The following is a 22,939-nucleotide window of genomic DNA, read 5'->3' on the forward strand; positions in this document are numbered from 1 at the left end:
CCCTGCAGGCCAGAGCTTTGCTATCAGATTCTAAATAACTTCCCCTTCTCTCACCTTGCATCCCCTTTACCCTTACCTTGAATCCTCAGACCTGTAGTAAAGTGAGGGAGAAGAAAGGCCAGAAATAAAAGAAGGGGCTTAGAGGGCGTAAACTTTCACCCTTTGAAATAACAGATGAAAGGAAGCCTTCTCAACTTTAAAAAATTGCTATCCCTCTGTGATTTACCTGAAATCTCCTTAATCACCCCCAAAGAAATGGTTATGCTTCTGTATAATTTCCCAAAGTTCTCATGGCTGCAAACATCTAGCATATACAATTGGCCACGGCCCCACCTGCCTCCCATGCAGATTAAGCCCGTAGATGGTCTCACATCTCACTCAGGGAGTGCATAGCCTCGTGTGGCTACAGCTGACACACTCCGGGTGCCCCCCTCCAATTCAGATTCCCAAGAGAGCCAATCAAAGACAGAGAATGTCAGAGTCAGCAACCTCTTTGGTCTTGAGGGTTTCTGCTGGGCTCAGCAGTGCCCACGGGGGTGTCTAATACGGTCTAAGGAATGGGCAAAGAAGATACACACACACACACACACACACACACACACACACAAAGTGATTAGGGAATATGGGGAAAAATAATGGGGGTGGAGTGATAGAAAGATGAGATAAAGGGCGCCTGGGTGGCTCAGTGGGTTAAAGCCTCTGCCTTTGGCTCAAGTCATGATCTCAGGGTCCTGGGATCAAGTCCTGCATCGGGCTCTCTGCTCAGCAGGGAGCCTGCTTCCTCCTCTCTCTGCCTGCCTCTCTGCCTACTTGTGATCTGTCTCTGTCAAAGAAATAAATAAAATTTAAAAAATTAAAAAAAAAAAAGAAAGATGAGATAAAGAACAAAGAAAGAAATGTTACTATTTAGATGGAGGGAGCCCAACAATGGCGGCTTCCCAATGACTTCCTTGTCATCGCTGGGCTGTAATGATCTCTCGCAGGCATTCAATTCTCCAAGAGTTTTGGACCACTGTGAGAGGACCCAGATTCTAACACCAGCACAGCCCCTGGTGAGCTGAGCGGCCATGGGCAGAGCAATGGGTTTCTGAACCAGATTACCCTGAACATACCTTTGAGTTTTAATAGTCCCTTGTTCTGTTTTGAGCCTGTACCTCACTGAGAGAAGCTGCTCTCAGCCTGTTCCCTGATGTGAGGACCTGCTTATTTCGCCGTATGTATCAGCGCAGTGAATCGAGGAGTGTGAACTGGACAGGGAGACCAGCCACGTGCGTTTGTGTGAGTGTGTGGACAGGACCCTCCCAATTCAAAAGGTTGGCTAATGACTAAGAGCAGGGTTTCCGACGAGTTGTAGACACCCCGGATTTTAAGGCGACAGAAGTGACGAGCTCATGAGCGCATCTCGTATCTGTCTCTTCTCCTGCAGGGGCGGCATGAGGCTGGGTTTGCGGGGCCTCGCAAAGCACACAGTGAGCCTGGTTCTTGGCACCGGGTGGAGGGTTGTGGTGACGGTGGCGGGGGTGGGATACATCATCTCTCCTTCCACAGCCCTTAATGAAGTGTGCAGCTCTTGTCCTCATTAGGCCTCAGCATCGTCAATGAAAGAGTCAATAAACCCGCTTGATGGGGTTGGGACCGAGGGGCCGAGATGCAGCAGCCGCACATCCACAGGGCAGACATCAGCCCGGCCGCGTGTCGTGACCCAGCACCCAGGGATCAATAACCGGCCCAGAATAAAGTCCGAGAACCTGCCCTCCTCGGTCTCCTCTCCAGATCCGTCTCACCCAGGGAGGGGCGATGCCAGCCAGCTCCTGCTTTGCTTGTAATTGTTGCCACTCCATGCCATTCTGGGTGCCAGATGCTTTTGTTTCTTCCTGATTGAGCCCCCTGGACACCCCACAGCTGCGTATTTAGCGAGTGCCCACCTGGCATGAGAACATGGCGACGACATCTCCAAGCAGCCCAGAGCCTGGCCTGGGCCCGGTTGTTTTCTGTGTCTTCTGTCTGTTGACGGGGTGTGAGGGGCCCCAGTGGACTGGGTGGTGTATTTTCTGCAGTGTTTTGCTGCTGGACTCCATTCCTGGCTGCTCTGCATCTCTTTAGACACCCTTATCTTATCTAATTACAAGGAATTTCAGATTAATTTCATGGCCTCTGCTCCAAAGGACCTCTTATCTGTCGGGGGGGCCCTTGTATTTTGACCTTGTCATTCTTTTGTTGTTTGCCTTTAAGGGGCTGGCAGCTTCGAAGGGGATGCTGTGATCTTGCTGGAATTGGGGCTGGGGGAGGGGAAGAAGAGAGAGGCAGACAGATCTGGGATTTGTGTATTCTGCTCCATCCCCCTGCCTGTGCTCGGAGACAGCTGGCTGCTTACTTCTGTGACAGCCACATGGTACCCAACCACACAGCACAGGACCCGGGCAGGGACTCACCGGCTGCCAACCTCTCCAGATCCCTTTGATATTTCCGACAGAGCAGTAAAGGACTCTTGACTGTCACGTTTTGCCTTGCCTCTCTCCACCTTCTAGAAAGCTCCTCGGTGTGGTTTCCATGGCTACCCCCAATCAGATTTGGCTTCTTGCGAAATTGGATTTCAAAGAAGGACAAGGCTTCAAAGGAATTTGTCCATTTAACAGAATGTCATTAGGAGTGAGGCTGACTGCTGAACCAGGGTCCTCAGATGATTAAGGAGGGGCCGCGCTCATGTGTGGAGGCAGGTTTCTGTCTGCAATGAGGAAACTTGATACAACATGACAACGCCGTATTGCAACCTGCCAGTCACCCCTGCACACTACCCAACTCTGCACCTCCCTCTCCCCCTGTCTGAGACCCGGAACGGATGTAGAATACCTATGCCTCCAGTTTTTGCTGCTTCCTTTGGTAGAAGTAAGCTTTGCAGGCAGTGAGGCCTAAGAGAACGTAAGATTACCCAGGTTCACTGCTCTTCGCCAACAACTCATTAGCTTGTGGCCTATATTAGCATTTGACAAATATCCTTGATGAAGGTGTGTGTGGGGGGTGTTATCAAATTTCCTCCCACTGCTGAGAGGGAAAGCAAGGCAAAGTGCTGAGGTTACCCATAGGAGGGACTTTGTTTCCTTTGCTTTTTTAAGGACAGTTTCAGATTTATAGAAAAATTACAATGCTAGTACAGAGAGCTCGGATCTCTCCTCCCTTGCTTTTTAACACATAATAAGTACTCAAAAGTGATTCCAGAGCAGTTACAATTTTATAGAAGGAGCAATTGATAAAAATGCCCTAGCAGCCTAGAAAATCCAGCCTATTGTTAAATTTCCAGAGAAAGAAAGAGCAGCAGCAACAGCACAGCAGCAGCCAGCATCCCCAGAGACTTGCCAGCCCCTGTCCCTTCACCCCCAGCCCAATTTGCTGCAACTTGTAGGTGGGCCACGTGATCCTGAAACCAAGGGACCATCCCTCTTCAGACTGCAGGATGTGGACGTGTCAAGATGACTCAAAACCACTGCACCCCTTAAAGGATCAAGCGCCCAACCTTGGGAAACTATGCCAGGAGGCAGGCGGTGCTACGTCATGTCCTTCTGGATAGTTTCTCCTTGGGGCTCCCGTCCTCATATCCATGGTTCTACCATGATTTTCCCTGAGGCTGCCGTAAAGACCATCTCACCCATCTTCCCTGGGTTCTCTCCCTTACTTCTTCCAATCCTTCCCACTATTCAGTAGGCTGACTCTGAGACTAGAAGCTACCTTTTTTTATAAAGAAGGAAAATGGTAGAGGTAAAGCAAGATGGGCAATATCACACACTACACAGGCCTCTCGCCAGCTCAAAATTTTTCAGTGTCTCCCCGGTACACAGGCAGTTGAGTTCAAAATCCTTGCGCTGACTTTCATGGACTTTCACAATAAAACTTCAAGTTTTCTTAACAACCAGAATTTCCCTGCACCATTCAGTAAAAGGGTTGTCAGCTGTTCCTCAAGGAGAAGGTTTTTCCCTCTTTGTTTACTTTGGTGGCTCCACCTGGAAAGCCCTCCTGCCCCTTCGAAATCTGGTGTGTTCAGAGCCCATCTTGAATGCCGTATGCACATTAAACACACACGCACCCACACTTTCCTTTTTATATTTGTCTCCCTCCCTTTATGGCTCATGGCACTTTACACCTTCATGGCACTTCATGGTTTATTGTGCTAAAAAAAGTCCCATGAAACTATTTTGAGATCATTGAGATCCCCAGAAGTTACAAGAAATGATACAGTGATCCTCTCTACCCCTTACTCAGTTTCCCCCAATTTTAACATCTGGTGGTATGACAGTACCCTGTGACAATCAGGACGCCGACCCCTACTGTAGTTTGGATAAGGGGGGGGGAGGACATCTTCCTGTGATCTTGTCCTTCACTTTCCTGCCTTTGTCAGCTGTTAGAGGGTAAAGGCTTGGTTCCCCTCTCCCTTGGCCTTCTTCCCAGGTTATCCCTTCCTTTCCTCACATCCTTTCAGCTTTTGTGAGGAAGGGACGCTGGCTCCCTGTAACCACGGCCGCTCAGCTTCTCCCCAATGTTGGTGGCTTCATATTATTTATTGGGACGAACGGCCATTCCTTTGAGCCAACTGGTTTGTCGAAGGAGACAGTGAAGGTTCTGTCCCGGTTTTCTGGGCGTGGACGTGCGAGATCGGGAACTGCCCGCTGCTGGGCTTGGCGGGGACGAATCTCCTCGGATTCCGCCTCTTCGCGCCCCATCTCGGGCACCACCGTGGCTTCTAAACCCGTCCCCGGAGGCCTACTGCCCTGTGCTGAGGACAGAAAGTGTCCCAGGAGATGAAGGTCCTTTGGGCCGCGTTTAGTCTTTTGTTCTGGTGGGGGGTTTGCCGGGGCGGCGCGCCCCGCCCTCCAGTCCTCCCACCTGAGGGCGCCGCGGGAGTGGCGCGTGCACCCGCGCACAGGTGTTCCCCCCCTCCCCACCGCCCGGGGCGCGCCCCCCGCCCGCCGCGCGCGCCACTTCCTGAGCGCGCCCCGGGCCCGCGGCCCCGCCCTGCGGCCAGGCCGGGCAGCCGCGGCAGCAGCGGCGGCGGCAGAGGTACAGGTGCCTCCGCCAGGCGACAGCCGCCTGCCAGCCCGCCGGCCCTGGCACCAGGCCTTCACGCCCCTCTCCCGCCTCACACACCGGCCTCCCCACCGCTCGGCCAAATGCAGGCCGTCGCCCTCCCCGAGGAGATCCGTTGGCTCATGGAAGGTAACGCCCTGGCCCAGCCCCAGGCCCCCCTCCCGGCCCTCTGGGAAGTCCCTCGGGAGCAGAGCTGGAGGCCCGACCCCGAGACGCCAGGGGCTCCCAAGACCGGCCTCTCTTTGCAGCTCCATCACCCACCACCTTCTAGAACCTCAAGACTTCTAGAGCCTTCCACTCTGCACAGCCCGATTCCCACCCTGCCCTCCCAGGGTCCCACTCACTCCCCTCAGTTCCACATTTTATTTTGCCTCGAGGCCAAGCCACCTTTCCATGTCACCTCCGGCCAGGTTCTTGGGGGCCCCTCCATGTCACCTTGCGTGGTCTGCGGCCCAACCCTTTCTCCTCCCGTCAGCCCCCCGCGACTGTGGGGTTTCGCCTTCCTCCCTCCCCAGCCCCGAAGCCCCCCAGCTTCCTGCTCAGAGCTCCTGAGGCTCTCAGGGGGCTGCGAGGGGCTTGTGGGATGCGGTGGGCCAAGGCCTGGGGGTTAGTGTGAGTTCTGTCGGCGCGGAAAGGCCGTGCCTCCCTTTGCCAACTGCAGACTTCTGGGGGTCTTGCTGTCCACCCAGGGAGGTGGATGCAGTAGTACGTTTCTAACTTTTCTAGAAATGCCCCATCCTGGTGTGTTTACCTTCAAACTGTGGTGCCTAAGCAGTCCTCGCAAGAGTTAAGGCCATTCTCAGCTACACTTCACAGATTCTTCCAACGCTGGAAAGAGACTTTTTGCTAATGGGCGATATGGCCTGCTCCATTCACACTTTTTTTTTCCAGCGAAAGTAACTTGCTTTCCTGTAACTGACCTTCCTGGAAGGACAGAGGCCTGGAATCCGTGCTTGCATACAGGTCCCTGGAGGAAACTACTCTGAATTAAGCCTTTTGGCATCCAAGTGACATTTTTGACACATATTTAACAGATGGCCTGCATTGGGCAGGTCAGACTTTTGGCAAGGAGTATTTTTTTTTCCCTCGGTTTCTCTCAATTTAATTGGTTTTATATCTCCATTACCTTGTTATCTTGCTATAAATGCCTCCTAATCAAATATTTGGCAGTCCTTTTGATCTCTGTTTGTAGCACTGTTTCCATTCTGGATTGTTTCTATGTAAAAGCTGTCAGCTAGGTATTTCTTCTGAGGTAAAGTTTCCAAAATCCACTTCACGTATGACCTGAGTAAATCTAAACTTTCAGAGTAGAAAAGTATTTGTAGGGTAAAATAGCGACGTCTCGGTATCTGAGAAGAAGCAATCAAGTTGTTACCTCTGCTGTTGGTTCTATATTGGATGCTGAAGGTAGAGAGAGGATGTAAGTGTGGTGGTTTCTGGGAGAGAAGGAACTGTGTCAAAAAGTGTAATTCTGCCCTTGCACTTAAAAATGTAAAGTGATTCTTTTTATTGGTATCTGTCATTTGATGAGAGAAAACCTATTTTACAAGCTTGTTAACCTGTACTTCCGTTTTGTATGGAGCCCTAGTAGTAAATTCCTCTTTATTTTCAGAGGTTTGCAATGAAATCCACTCCTTTAACATTTTTGATGTGCTGTTCTTTATTGTTCAAAACTGACACTTTGGTAAACAACTCATTTCTGCACCTGCCACCTTCCTTTAGCTTAGATTATTTTCTTGTTAGCTGACTGTTTTTAATTGAAGTCTTCAGATCTCCTTCTAAAGCAGAACCTTTGTTTGCTGACAAGTAGAGCAGGGTATGAATGGAGATTAATTGCATGTCACATACTTCTGTGTCAAACTTGCTGTGTCTTAACAATCTGTTGGTGCTTGGGTCTTTAGAATCTACAGGGGAGTCTGAGATTAAATTTTAAGGAGCTTCGTTGGTTAATGCATTTCTTTAAGGCTTTTTTTTTTTTACAGTTTGCAATCAGAATCTGAATCTGAAAGAGGGGAGGGAAGGTAAAGGGATTCCAACCAATAATTCTATTGAAAAATGTTTGAGGACTGTTTTTGAAAGGTTCATGTAATCATAGCAGTACATTGGTTTTAGATTTTTTTGTTTTTTTTTTGTTCTGTTTTGTTTTTTTATGAAAGATTGTCTCTGCTGTAGACCAACAGAATTATTCATTATACTACAAATAATTTGTGGATATTGGAAACCCATAATGGCTTTCAATTTATCATCTGTTGCTGTGTACTTGTTTCCCCACCACCCACACTTTTTAAGGTTAACTGTTGACAATTAGAAACTATGTAGGTCCTGATCTCTATATTGTCACTCAGTGGAGAGAGTCACAGGGTGAGGGAGCTGCTACTTCAGGGCTGCCCACATGGCTGTGGGGGCGGAGTTTCCACAATGAATTACTACTTTCATAAACCAAGGCAGAAGCATTTGCACAATGATTTAACGCTGGCCATCCCAGCCATAATTTAAGCATTTATTTATTTATAACTACACAAGCATAAATGACAGGGACGTTTTTTGACATAATATGTGTGCTTTTAAAAATAAAATACGCAAAGCATTATGAAAGGTTTATGCCAAAATTTTGCATAATGAAGAAGGGAACAGAAATGTTGAAGGTCTAAAATTAATTTTGTTTAAGGAGAAAATTTTAAATATTTGAAAATGTTTCATTTGACCCAGAAACTTTCTGGGAATCCGTGTTACTGAAATTAAAGGACATGAAGTGTATGTACAAGGATCCATCTTAACTGTCCATGTGTTGGAAAAGGCGGTGTGATGGTATGAATGAATTATCCATCTTTTGGAATATTTCACAGTCATTAAAAAGAACGTGAAGTATCTATATATAGTGGCTTGGAAAGTGTCCATATTTTTAAGACTAATAATATATATAATCCATTTTTAAAATTTATTTTTATTTATTTATTTGACAGAGATCACGAGTAGGCAGAGAGAGAGAGAGAGAGAGAGAGAAAGAAACAGGCTCCCTGCTGAGCAGAGAGCCCGATGTGGGGCTCAATCCCAGGACCCTGGGATCATGACCTGAGCCGAAGGCAGAGGCTTTAACCCACTGAGCCACGCAGGCGCCCCTATGATCCATTTTTATTTGAAAACAAAAAAGTGAACCAACCCATCCCTCCCATATATTATATATGTGTTTTTGTAAGCCTAGGAAGAAGTAAGAATATACACCTAGCTGTTAATGTTGGTTTCTTTGGGAGGGGAATGAGAGGGTGGGGGAAACAGATTATCACTTTTATTTCATACATCTTCATGTTGTGACATTGACCATGCATTACTTTTGTTAATCAGATGAACAACCAGTATAGTTATTTAAAAGAAAACAGAACAACACAAAAGACAGATAGAAGCTGAGAGAGGTCATAGTGGTCAGAGTGCTAAAGGAAATACTGTTAACTTAATACCGTTAAGGTTATGATTATGTTTTTCCCTTGTTAGCTCAGGGTGGGGGGCGGGGTATGTGTATATAGGAGGTGGGGATTTTTTTTTTAATGCTTTCTTGGATTTTTGACAAATGTTAAAGCAGCGTAACTCAGGAATAGTTAGAGTAACTCAGGAAACAGCTTTCTCAGATAGACTCTGTCAAGCTCTCTTCTAGAAATAGTAACTAGTCCGTATCAGCAAATAAGTACCTTACAGATAAGTAAAATGAAAGGTGTTTACTGCCTTATTGAAAGAGGAGGAAATATTCAGGTCTGTTTTCAAATTATCAGGCTTCAGATGTAGAAGTTATCTTTTTGTTCTTGTTTTGTGATAACCATACTGAAAACAAAAACAATGGAGTGCTGGCAGTTTGCTTAATCTTTGTTCCACAGATATAAACATAATCAGTTTCTTCCTTGTCTTTGTATCCCTGTTTGTGAAGTCAGACGCACAAGAGGCAAATGTGAAGGAGGTAGAATGTATATTTCTTCAGTTCACAATGTGCTGTGTGTGATGGAATGGAAGTACTGATTTTACCCTAATGGCTAATAAGTCCCACCTGCCTCCAAGGTACCTAACTCCTGCGGGGAATATGGAGTAAAACCAAAACAACATCCACATCCAGGCTGCATTATAGCAATTGCTGTGTTAACATTAATTCTGATACGCCTATGGTTACTTATTTTTAAACTTCCTTGGAAAGAAGCAGTCATTAATCACATCCTTCTAGATTGTTCTCCAGATTTGTATTGGTTGGTGCAGCCAACCATAAAATCCTTTTCAATATAGTAAAATTCCAACTCTGTGCAACTCACAGGAGTGAGCTGCTCTGGAGAGCTGAGGATATTCTCTTTCTTTAAGTGCTCTGACTTTTTATCATAAATATTTGTGATCAGTTTTTTTCTTTTTTCTTTCTTTCTTTCTTTCTTTTTTTTTTTTTTTTAAGATTTTATTTATTTACTTGTCAGAGAGAGAGCACAAGCAGGCAGAGTGGCAGGCAGAGACAGAGAGAGAAGCGGGCTCCCTGCTGGACAAGGAGCCCGATATACACCTTGATCCCGGGACCCTGAGATCATGACCTGAGCCGAAGGCAGCGGGTTAACTGACTGAGCCACCCAGGTGTCCCTGTGATCAATCTTTTTCTAAAACGTATTAGGAATTTTTCTCACTTCCTCAACCAACCAGTCTGTGTTCAAAGGGACTGGCCTTTGAACAATTTAACATTAGAGTTGTTACAGTGAATGTGGGTTATCATATTTGTGGAAATATTTTGAGTTGTTCAGGGATGATTCTGCCGTAATTGTCCCAGTACTGCTTTGTGAATGTCAATATCTGTTTTGTATTTTTATTTTTGTCAATATTTTCCTACTGTGAGGCTAGGCCTATCACTTTACACCACTTGCAGCGTGTCTGTAACAGTGCTACTAGAACATCAGGTAATCAAGCTTGCGGGAATTGATAATGTGTAAAGAAGGTTTGAAGGGCTCCTTTGATGAACACAGTACCCTGACTTTTAGGTGTGGAATTCGTGACATGCATTTTGGCTGTTAAGAGTCTCTTTTGCTTAATTTGTGGTACTGGATTGTCTTCTAACTAGGTGATGCTATCAAAAGGTGAGATATAACCATACTTTTTGTTTTTTATGTTAAAAATATCTCTGATTATTAAAGTAATAATGCTTGTTGTAGAAAACTTAGAAAATACACCATGATAACATGGTCACCCATGGTCAAAAACTGTTAAATTTCCATGTATTTCTTTCAGTTCTTAGTGTACGTACATACTTTAAAAGTTGGGACATAAATTGTGTGGGTAGTTTTGTATACGGATGTTTCCACTTACAGCCTCTCAGTTGCTAAGGTCTCCTGATCATTTTCTCAGATCATAATTTTTTTTTTTTTTTCTTCCTGGTGATTTAGAAGTTTTATATTCAGGTTTTATTCCACTGGTAGTTTTCCCGTTATGGCTTTAAAAAAAAAAAAAAGCGCACCATGTCCCTTTGATTTCGCAAAATTAAGTATGAAAGGGTGTCTTTTGACTCTTTCTTTTAGTGTGAAGTGTGAAATTGCTATCATCTGAGATTTTAAGTAATCTCTATATCCAGCATGAGCCTCGAACTCACACCCGGAGATCAAGAGTCACATGCTCTACTGCCTGAGCCGGACAGGTGCTTCAGGTTCAGAGAATTGTTCATGAGACTTCAGACTCAGAATTGTTCACATTTTAGTATGTATATTACATTACAATAATTATTTTTGATATTTGTGTAATATTTTAAAACCATAGCTATAATGCCATTTTTCCCCTTTAATTTGCTCATTGCTTACTTTTGGCACCATGGCTTTTTTATTCGTTAACTTTTAATTTTATCTCTTAGATATTTAGACTGGGCTGATATGCTAGCCACTAGCCACAGGTGGCTATTTAAGTTTAAGTTAAATAAAACAAAAAATTTGCTTCCTCAGCTGCAGTAGCTACATTTCAGCTGCTCAGTATCCGTCCTGACTACTAGATTGGACAGTGCATAAAACTCTAGTAGATGATGATTTAGAATATAATCCTGAGTTAATTTCTCAAAGAGGGTTCTTTGATACTCTTCTTACTGATGCCCTGCATGTCTGAGAATGTGTCAGTCTAGTTTCATATAAATTTAGGTTTGGGCATAAAATTCTGGGATTACCCTCTGGGGTACCTCTGGGATTACCATTCCTTCCTCTTCCTAAGTCACCCTCTAGAAGTGACCCATTGTCTTCTGGTCTTTAGTTTTGTGGAGGAGAATTCTGATGTCAGCCTGATGTCTTTCTTTTACAGCCCATTCCTTCCACCTTCTGCCTGGATGTTTACAAGATACTGTTCTTTGCTCTCAGAAATGTCACTAGATAGTGTCAAGGTCTTAGGCTTTTTAATAATTTTGCTCAGTTTGTAATGAACCCGCTTGATCTATAGACTCAGGTCTTTCTTAAACTTGGGAAAGTTTTCTGTTATCACTACTTCTGCTCCATTTGCTTTATTTTGTCACATGGGGGTTTTCATTATGCAGTTATTAGATCCCAATCCACTCTACTATTTCACCTCTTCTGTTTTATCTGTCACTGACTTCATTATGATTATAAAGTCAGCATTCATTTTGTTTTAATTTCCCTGTATTTTTTCCTTACTACTCACTGTTTCCTTTTCATTACATCTGCAAAGCTCTGACTTGTATATATAGTGGCTTTTTGTATATTTTTGAGACTATGAATTAGAAATTTTCTACATATTTCTTTAATAATAAATCTACTTCAGAGGGAGGCATTTTTCTAGTTGTTCAAGATGGTCTTTTTCTTTGAACTTCAGTGTTTTCTCATAGGTCCTGTATGGTTTTTTTGTGTTCATTTTGCCTAGATTCAAATCCTGACTCTGCCACCTTCTTGCTACCTGTTTGACTTCAGGTCTCAGTTTCCTCATCTGTAAAATAGGGATAATAAGAGTACCTATCTCATAGAATTTACATGAAGAATAAAGGAATGAATATTTGAGAAGAACTTAAATAGTATCTGGCATATATTATACATCATATAAATATTTGGAAAATTTTTTGAAAATTACTTTCTTTGAGAAAGTCTTACCAGTTTTTGTTTGTTTGTTTGTTTAGTTTGTTTTGTTTTGTTTGCATTTGCCTCTTCATAGGAAAGCTTCCAGACATGGCCTTTTACCTATGTTGGTGATTTCCCTTTGCTTCTCTAAATTAGGGGAAATTTGTAGGGTTTCTTTCAGAGTCTCCTCTCTTTTCCTTCTTTCCTTAGATTAGAGTCCTGTAATCATTCTGTGAGAGACTTTATGGAAGAAGCATAGAGGAAATTTGCTTCAGTACTAACTCAGGAAAAATATGGGTTCCTTATCTTGTTACAGAATGCTATGTCTGTATGTATTCGTGTGTAAGCATGCAAAATAGCCCTTTTGCTTTACTCCTCCATTGAAAAAAAATGAAAGGTTTACTCTTCCTCTTCTTCTTCTTTTTTTTTTTTTTAAGATTTTATTTATTTATTTTACAGAGAACGTAAGAGGGAACACGAGCATGGGGAGTAGAAGAGGGAGAAGGAGTCTTCCCTCTGAACAGGGAGCCCCATGTGGGGCCTCATCCCAGGATCCTGAGCTGAAGGCAGATGCTCAACAACTGAGCCACCCAGGCGCCTCCCTTCTTGTTTTTTAATATATATATTTTGGGGGGCACCTGGGTGGCTGAGTTGGTTAAGTGTCTGCCTTCTGCTCACATCATGATCTTTCAGGGTCCTGAGATCGAGCACCATGTCAGGCTCATCACTCACTGGGAAGTCTGCTTCACCCTCCCCACACCACTCATGCTCCTCTCTCAAATAAATAATTAAAATCTTTAAAAAAATAAAATATATATCTTTTAATTGGTAGAAATATTTGAACCTCATTGTGGGTATACCCTAGATGTTAGGTGGGTTGCTCAGACCTTTTGAACTCTAGGCATGATCTATTCCTCATGCAAGTGCAAACATCTAGAAACCTTAATATTTCTCAAGGAGCATGCATTCTCAGGGTTGCCTTCCCTTCCAGGGTCTTAGCAGCCCTGAGTCATATAGGCATAAACTTGTGGATCCCAACTCAGGTGATTTTATCTCTCAGGAGACTTTTGGCAACACATGAATACATTTTTTTTGGGGGGGGAGGTCACAACTGGGGAGGATGCTGCTGGCATCCAGTGGGTGGAAGCCAGGCATGCTGCTAAACTTCCTAAATGCATAGGACAGCCCCCACAATGAAAGAATTATACAACCCCAAATATCAGTAGTGCCAGAATGAGAAACCCTTCCCTAGATATATCCTTTTCCTCAGTTTCCACAAAAGCCTACCTGTGAAGCCCTTGTGATAGTAGATGACATCGCTGGCATTGCTGGGAGAGGGAGAAGGGGTTTATATAGCAGTAATGCAAGTTATTTCAATTTGAATAGGAGGCATCCCTATTCCTAAACCCTTTTGCTATCCCAGTCCTCAGAGACTGCTCTCTGGCCCTTCACCTGAGGTGGTTCTCACCCTTATACCTTCTCACAGGCACCTTCTCCCTTTATCCTATCTGGAGCAAAATCAAAAAAATAAAAACAGAAACCCCCCAACCTTTGCCATCTGAAAAGATAGTTTAGCTATCTGTTTAGTTTTCAGGCTCCCCACAACACCCACACACAGAGATACAAGTTATTTTTCCAAATGGTGACAGTTCTGGAAGAGGAATTCTGGAGCCTGCTATTAAGATAATAACATTTTTACCTCATTATATGAGTGTAATACTTAAATAATTTTTGATCACTTTACATATTAGAAAAATAAGGTAAGTTTCAAGTTTTTCCATCATCTGAGAATCTTAACATATTGACATAACTATCATAGATCTAATTTTTTCATGTTATAAGCCATTACACCCTACAAAAATCCTATAATTTCTGCTACATTTATTCATATTTATTTCCCCTGTGTTTCCAAGTTCATTGCTTGCTTTTCTGGTTTGTCAGTGCTGCATTATAGACTAGGTGATTATAACAGATGGCTTTTCTAGTTTGGAGAAGTGAGTTCCACTGTTTAAATTTTATATCCAGCTTTTACGTGGAAGATGGGACAGATGTGGGCTCAGGAAAAAAGTGGTCTTACCATCGAGAGAGCAAGCTTTCCTGAAGGCCGATGGGCTTGATGAAATCATTTATGAGTCACTTAAATTCTCATCTAGGATCTCCTCCTAACATTGTTAACATTCTAATATTTGGATGTTACAGGGAAATAAGGTTTTTATTCACCTAATAGGAGCTTTGCTAAAATGTGCCCAGTGACACATATATACACTTACGTAAAAACAATATAGAACAACAGTAGGGTTGAGTTGAAATTAGTGAAGTCTGTATGCCTTCTGAATCAAGTATGTGAAGTATGCTGTGGTATTTAGCTACTAAAAATATCTTTTTGTTTATTTGTTTTATGGTTTTTTTGTTTTGTTTTGTTTGTTTTTTAAAGATTTTATTCATTTGTCAGAAAGAGAGAGTGAGCGAGCACAGGCAGACAGAATGTCAGGGAGAGGCAGAGGGAGAAGCAGGCTCCCTGCCGAGCAAGGAACCTGATGTGGGACTCGATCCCAGGATGCTGGGATCATGACCCGAGCGGAAGGCAGCTGCTTAACCAACTGAGCCACCCAGGCATCCCTACTTTATGCTGTTTTTACCGAATACAATATACTGCCAGGAAAATCCGTAATCATTAATATACAGCTCAGAGAATCTTCACAAAGAGAACACATCCCCTAAACAATGAGAAGACTTTGTTTACCAAAACTTCCAGAGACCATCCCCCCTCCCCACCCTTCAGTAGCGACTCACACCTACAGGCGAGCACTTCCCTGATTTCTAACAGCAAAGTTCAGTTTTGCTTATTCAGTCATATAATACCTTCTCATGTCTCTGACTCTTTTGCATAACATTTGCTCAACATATGCAGAAAATATCTCTTAACTGAACTGTAACAAACCTTAAGATCATACTGCCTTTGGGATGCCTAGGTGGCTTAGTCGGCTGAGCGTCCAACTCTTGGTTTGGGCTCAGGTCATAATGTCAGTGTCATGAAATCAAGCCTCAAGTCGGGCTCCACACTCAGCACGAAGTCTGCTTGATATTCTCTCTTTCCTTCTCCCTGCTCGCATGCTCTCTCTCTCAAATAAATAAGTAAATAAAATCTTTTTAAAAAATCACACTGCCTTTAAAATAATTTTTCCTTTCTGATAACTTATTATATGAGCCTCTTCATCCCTCAATCCCTCCATCGGTTCCTCCCTCCCTCCTTTTCATCCTTCCTTTCTTGTACATTATTAAGGTATGATTGCACTGATCTTTTTTTTTTTTTTAAGATTTATTTATTTATCTGACAGACAGAGATCACAAATAGGCAGAGAGGCAGGCAGAGAGAGAGGGGGAAGCAGGCTCCCTGCCAAGTGGAGAGCCCGATGTGGGGCTCAATCCCAGGACCCTGGGATCATGACCTGAACCAAAGGCAGAGGCTTTAACCCACTGAGCCACTGAGGCGCCCTGATTGCACTAATCTTAAGTGTTACAACTGAATGACTTCAGTATAGGTATACACCTGTGTGACTACCAGCCAGATTAAAATATAAACATTGCCATCATCCATCCTGGAACATTTCCTTTCCAGTCAGTAGCCCTCCCCACAGGCAACTGCTGTTCAGACATATCATCACAGACAAGTTTTGCTGTTCTGGACCTTATAAATCAATATGATCTCCTTTGTGTCTATCTTCAACATCGTATTTTTATGATATATTCATGTAAAATGTAATTCAAGTTTGAAAATAAGTTCTAAACAAACTGGACGTCATTTTCCCCCACTATGTTACTTTTCTTTAACTGGTATGAAAATAGATAAGATTTCCATGAAGGCTTCCATCATTGGGGTAGGAAAAATGAAACATTGAAGTATTAGAGGTTTAATTTAATTTAATTTTTTTTTATTAACATTTAATGTATTATTAGCCCCAGGGATACAGGTCTGTGAATCACCAGTTTTAAACATTTCACAGCACTCACCGTAGCACATACCTTCCCCAATATCCATGTCCCAACCACCCTCTCCCTACCCCCTCCCCCTCCACTCCCGGCAACCCTCAGTTTGTTTTGTGAGATTAAGAGTTAGAGGTTTAATTTTAGTGAGACATTTAAGAGTATCAGTTCTATCCTATCCTTTTTGCAAAGTAGTATTCCATTGTGTGACTATTTCATAATTTATTTATCCATTTTTCTGCTGATGGACATCAAGTTGCTCAGTTTGGTGGCTATTATGATTACGGCTACTATGAGCCTTTTTATATAACTTGTTTTATGAACATAAGCTCTCATTTCTCTCAGATAAATATCTAGGAATAGAATTACTGGTCATAGAGTAGGTATATGTCTGATTTTATTAGAAACTCCAGTTTCCCAAAGTGATTACACTTATTTTACACTCCTTCCAGCAGTGTATGAGAGTTCTCAGGGTTATATTTTTATTGTGGAATGTTTGCATCACATAGAAATATAGAGACTATTGATTACTTTAAAAACATAGTAGTGGTATATACTTTTCCATGGGAATCTATCTATCCATGCATGTATATAAATTGCCACATGGTTTTTCAAAATTTTTTAAATTAGTCTCCTATTGATGGATGTTTAGGTTGTTTCCAATATTTTTATATTCCACCATGCTGTAGAACATATCTGTATATGCATCTTTGTGTACATGTGTAAATATTTCTGTTGGATAAATTTTTAGATACTTGAATGAGATTGCAAACATGTTAATCCTAGAATTTTAGTTTGCCACTAGTTAAAACTTAATCTAAAGTATTTTCTGGTTTTAGTTTCTGGTTTTTGTTCTGTCTGTGCTGTGAGTATACAGGTATTGTCATTCCCCTCCACCACCCGCCCCCAACAGGAGGTAGAAGGAAAATTAAAAATGTAAACACCACACACCTCTTGGGTCATGGAGCAGAAACAATCAGCAGGTTGAAGCAAACCACAACCAGAACATGCTGATAATTTCTCTATTGTATGCTGACAACTTCCTGCAAGTCTAAACAAAGCTGTTGGGTATGATTTTAGCCGTGCCAATAAATTCACCTCTTAACAAAGGGCAAAAAATATATGCCTTAAGGATTGTGGTGAAATGCCAGATCAAAAATGTAACACAAGGTTTAAGATACGTGCTAAACAAAAAAATAAAATAAAATATGTGCTAAACAAACCGAAAGTCATTTTTCTCCACTAAGTTACTTTTATTTAATTGGTATGAAAATAGACAAGGTTTCCACAAAGGCTTCCATTATTAGGGTAGGACAATGAAACACTGAAATTTTAGGGTTTAGTTTTAGTGAGACATTTAAGAGTGACTGCAGAAATCCTAATGGTCTGGTATGTTCAATGTACCTGTGACAGGGAATCAGGAATTTTTGTTCGTTTCTACCAGAAGCTGTAATGAGACTTGTAGAAGTTGGATTAGCAACCAGGCTGGTTTCTTCTGTAAAATGGGAATATGTAACTTAAAGGAATAATTGTGATATTTAATTTAATGTAAAGAATACCCAGAGATCTTAGTAGTAAAAAATGTGACCCATAAGATATCACTGTCTTCCAAATAAACAAAAGAGTAACCTTGTAAATGGACAAGGTCAGATATTTGGGAGAATGTCAGAAACTTTTGCCTGTCTACAAAATCTAGTGATTTTGAATGCATTCTGCCAAGAATCTTTTCAGCTGGCCTTAGATCATGTGGCAGTTTTTCCAAGGGGCGTGAGGATCATTTTATGTCTACAGTGTTCCATATACCCTTTGTTCTCTTGTCCCTCTGTCTTTTTCTTTTCCCTATTTTCTTTTCCTACTCTGACTTGCTGGAGTACATGTAAGTGGCCTGGAAGCTGAGAGAATCTGTGTTTTAGGGCGCCTATGAATTATAAAAGGAAGATATATCTTTGCCAGAGCTGGGTTTACCTTATAAATAGGGGACTCAAAATCATCATATATTACTTTTAGTACAAAATACTGTATATTGCTATAAGCCTGTCTTTCAGAGTAATCTTTCACCACTGTTCCACTCACCTGTAACCTTTAGTTCTGCCATCTAAGTTGAAATTCTTTGAGTCTCTCCAGCTGAACTGAGATCTGTCACCTCAGGACCTCTGCACATGTTCCCATGTTTGTGCCATTTTTTCCCTAGTTCCATGAACTCTACACTTGCCCCTACCCACAACATACATTCTTGGCCTACTAATTTGGGAGTTTCAGATAAAAGGTCAGTTCTCTAACAGTCTCTCTGGACTTACTTTCCTCTCTAGACAAGGTGCCTCTACCATGGGCCTGTGCCTCCTTTACTTTTCTTATCAAAACTCCCATCACAATGTATTTTAGTAGCTTATTTAAGCCTATATTCTTTTTTTAAAATATTTTATTTATTTATTTGACACAGAGAAAGAGATCACAAGCAGGCAGAGAGGCAAGCAGAGAGAAAGGAGGAAGCAGGCTCCCTGCTGAGCATAGAGCCTGATGTGGGGCTCAATCTCAGGATCCTGAGATCATGACCCGAGCTGAAAGCAGAGGCTTAACCCACTGAGCCACACAGGCGTCCCTTAAGCCTGTATTCTTTGCTAGACTGTAAACTCTTACAGTAGAGCTTAGGTCTATCTTACTCACTTTTTTCAGTATTTAGCTTATATTAAGTACTCCATAAATATTTGGTGAAGAATGAAGACATTTAGGGAAAAGTGGTATCGTTGATGGTATGTTTCTGATTTTGTCTTTTCTCTTTGATTTCTCTTTGAACACCATGTGGTTCATATTGCTCACTTACCAGCTGCAGGTAATGATGTGCAGATCCTGTAACACGGAGTATTCTGTATGGTGAGAGCTGTGGTGTCAGAGGTGCCTCAGGAATGTTCTTACACATCAGTGTTTCTCACACTGGGCTTTGCAATTGTAGGAGCCTAAGGCGTCCTATTGTGGCAGGATGTGATGTTTACAGAAGAGTTCTTGTTTGTAAAAGGTTGATTGCTTAACAGAAGACCTACAGATAGCTTGGTGAGCTCGGTTAAATATGGAAAGTGATATGTTGAGGGACCTTTTGAAATGTCTTTCCTGTTCAGTGGTGGGTGGTATGTTTCTGAGCAGGGTTGCTCAGGCACCTTAGGGTCATAATCTCTATAAACAGCAGCATCTTCTGAATGGAAAGACAAATGTATTATATACTGAGTGTAATTTTCTTTCCTCAGTATCTTTATCAAGTTGTGATGCCAGGGTTATGCTGGCTTCATGAAACGAGTAGGCAAGTGTGTATAACACTCGATATATAATTCCTCATATAGCCCTTGCTTTATATATATATGTAGTTATGCCCCAATAATGGGTCTGTGATTAAAGGAGCAAGACTGATATAAAGCGAAGGTCAAGCAAAGCTTTATTTCGCCCCAAGCATCAAGAATCTAACCGAACGTTCGGGTACGCACCTCTTACAAGAGAGGGCGACCCTTCTCTGTTTCACAGACTAGCTTTTAAGGGCAAAGGTCATGCGGTCAGGCCTGGCCACGCACAGGTGGCCAATGAGATTGTAACACACACAGGAAACTCCACAGTGATGCTAGGTGACCAACTGAGTTACAATTTACCCTAGTAGACATTTGAACCAGCCTATTATACCTTGATTGGGATTGGCGCCCAAAGGACGGGACCCATACTCCTTGGTAACCAGGGAGACAGCATGCATTCCCCCACTGATAGGATGTCTCCATCTGGCCTGACCCACCCTTGTATCTGAGCTTTGTTACCTGAAGCTGGTTTCCAGGACTTGTCTCCAAGTAAATCCCTGGGGGAAGGGGAGCAGGGACAGTTTCTAAATAGGTCCATATATATATATATGTTTTAAGATTTTATTTATTTATTTGACAGAGACAGAGATCACAAATAGGCAGAGAGGCAGGCAGAGAGAAAGGAGGAAGCAGGCTCCCTGCTTCCCTGCTGAGCAGAGAGCCTGGTGTTGGTCTCAATCCCAGGACGCTGGGATCATGACCTAAGCGGAAGGCAGAGGCTTTAACCCACTGAGCCACCCAGGCGCCCCTATTTTTTTCTTATTTATGCACTTGTTTATCTAATAATATGTGGATGTAAATTTTGATCTAATTTTTTAAAAGATTTTATTTATTTATTTGACAGAGAGAGAGAGAGAGAGAGAGAGAGAACACAAGCAGGCGGAACAGTAGGCAGAGGAGTGAGAGGGAGAAACAGGCTTTCTGCCCAGTGGGGAGCCCAGTGCAGCTTGATCCCAGGACCCTGGGATCATGGCCTGAGCTGTAGGCAGACCCTCAACGGACTGAGCCACCCAGGTGTCCCTAGACCTGATTTTTTTTTTTTTTTAATAGAGGAAAGTTGCCCTTTAGTATATATTTAGCAAACATTTTTTTCTCTCTTACTTTTTTTTTTTAAAAGATTTTATTTATTTATTTGATAGACAGAGATCACAAGTAGGCAGAGAGGCAGGCAGAGAGAGAGAGAGGAGGAAGCAGGCTCCCTGCTGAGCAGAGAGCCCGATGTGGGGCTCGATCCCAGGACTCTGGGATCAGACCTGAGCTGAAGGCAGAGACTTTAACCCACTGAGCCAGGTGCCCCTAGACCTGATTTTTAAAAAATAGATGAGACAGACAGTGGAGGTTGTCTTTGTGTTATTTTATTCCTGAGTGCATGATACTTGCAGTGAAGGAATGGGTATTTAAATTAACATGTGAGCCCTTAAAGCATTTGGAAAGGAAGCCTGTCAAAAAAGTAATTTGAAGTGAGACTTAAAATGTAAAATCGTAATAAAAATGTCAAGCTTTTCTTAGTGATATTGTTGAGGGATGATTATATCCTGTTGATGCTCTTAACAATTTTAGTATGTAGAAACATAATTACATAGGATATTTTACTTCTAAGTATATAATAAAGAGGGTAAAAGTACAAAATATGATATAATTATCATACATTTAATGATATAATTATATAATATGATAATATAATATATATTATAGGTATATATGTCTATTATATATAATAATGATAATATTATATAATATGATATAATTAATCCTTGAACAACAGGTTCAACCTTTTTGGCCTACCACCCTTTTTGCCCCTCCTCCCACAGTTAAAAATCCTTTTCAAAAGTATAACTTTTGACTTCCCCCTTCCAAAGTTAACTACTAGTAGCCTACTGTTGACAGATCCTTTCCCTTAACATAGACAGTTGATTAACACAAAGTTTGTATGTTACATGCATTATATACTGTAGTCTTACAATAAAATAGACTAGAGAAAATAAAATGTTAAACAATCATAAGGAAAATGTATTTATCATACCATACTATATTTATGAAAAAAAATCTGCGTATAAGTGGACCAGTGTAGTTCAAACCCATGTTGTTCAAAGGTCAACTGTATATATTTATCATCTGTAGGAATAAAGTATGCACTGTAACTACCTGTTTTCCATAGGATCTCCCTCATTCCCTGCTTTCTGTCTGCCCAGGTCGCCTCATCTCCTTCGCACAACTAGGAACCAGTTCAGCCCACTACCACTAAGTGAAATGCAGTTGAAACAACAAAAATTGAGGTCTATAAACCCAAAATATGAGTGATACTACTTTATGCTTACTTAGTGACTTTTATTTTACTTATTTTTTCATACTCTGAAACACATATTTTAGGATATTTAGAAAACAGGAAAATATGAAGAAGGTGATAAAAGTGGGTCGTAATTCTACTATCTAGAGATGATCGTTGTTCCTATTTTGGTGTTTATCATAGCCCCTGACTGGCCTATAGGAAGGATTCAATACATATTGAGTTGCTAAATGAATGTTTTAAGAAGATTTATTTGTTTATTTTAGGGGCACCTGGGTGGCTCAGTTGGTTAAGGCTCTGACACTTGATTTTGGCTCTCGTCATGATCTCAGGGTGGTAGGATCAAGCCCTGTATTGGGTTCTGTGCTTGGTGTGGAGTCTGCTTGAGATTCTCCCTCTCTCCCTCCAACCTTTACCCTGCTCAAATGTGCACTCAAAATAAATAAATACATCGTATTAATAATTCGTTAAAGATTTATTTATTTATTTGAGAGAGAGAGTGTGAGTTGAGTAGGGGGAGGGGCAGTGTGGAGCCCGACATGGGGCTCAATCCCACAGACACTGAGATCATGACCTGAGCCAAAATTAAGAGCAGATGCTCAACAGATAAGCCACCCAGACACTCCTGGATCGGCTTCTTTCATTTAGTAATGTGTACATAAGATTTCCCAAATCTTTTCATGGCTTGATAGCTCATTTCTTGTTCGTGCTGGGTAGTATTCCCACTGTCTAAATGTTTATTCATCTACAGACAGACATCGTGGTTGCTTCCAAGTTTTGGCAATTATAATAAATAAAGCTGCTTTCAGCTTCCATGTACAGGTTTTTGTGTGGACATATTTTTTTCAAGTCAACTGGGTAAACACTTAGGAGTATGATTGCTGGGTCCTGTGGTAAGACATGTTTAGCTTTGTAAGAAATTGCCAAATGTCTTCCAGAATGGCTGTGCACTTTTGCATTTCCGTTAGCAGTTCCTGTTCCTCCGTATCTTTGCCCGCCTCCAGTACTGTCAATTTTTAAAAATTTAGCTGTTCTAATGGGTGTATGGTGATTTCTTATTATTGTTTTAATTTGTAATTCCCTAATAATAATATGGTGCATCTTTTCATATGCTTACTCGTCATCTGTCTAGCATCTCTGGTGATATATCTGCACAGGTCTTTTGTCCACTTTCAAATTGGACTATTTATTTTCTTATTGTTGAGTTTTAA

The 22,939-nt window shown here is 42.0% G+C and overlaps 1 protein-coding gene across 1 annotated transcript in view; it reads left to right on the forward strand.

Moving 5' to 3' along the window:
* Window positions 1–18,906: 18,906 nt before the first annotated feature.
* The window catches only part of SKAP1 (src kinase associated phosphoprotein 1), a 268,220-nt gene continuing 264,187 nt past the window's right edge, over window positions 18,907–22,939 (forward strand). Inside the window, exon 1 of the mRNA XM_044250249.1 lies at window positions 18,907–18,980. Coding sequence (XP_044106184.1) covers window positions 18,907–18,980 — 74 coding nt within the window. The remainder of the gene's footprint in view (window positions 18,981–22,939) is intronic.

Source organism: Neovison vison, chromosome 5 (assembly GCF_020171115.1).
Source record: "Neovison vison isolate M4711 chromosome 5, ASM_NN_V1, whole genome shotgun sequence".
NCBI classification, from domain to species: Eukaryota; Metazoa; Chordata; class Mammalia; order Carnivora; family Mustelidae; genus Neogale; species Neogale vison.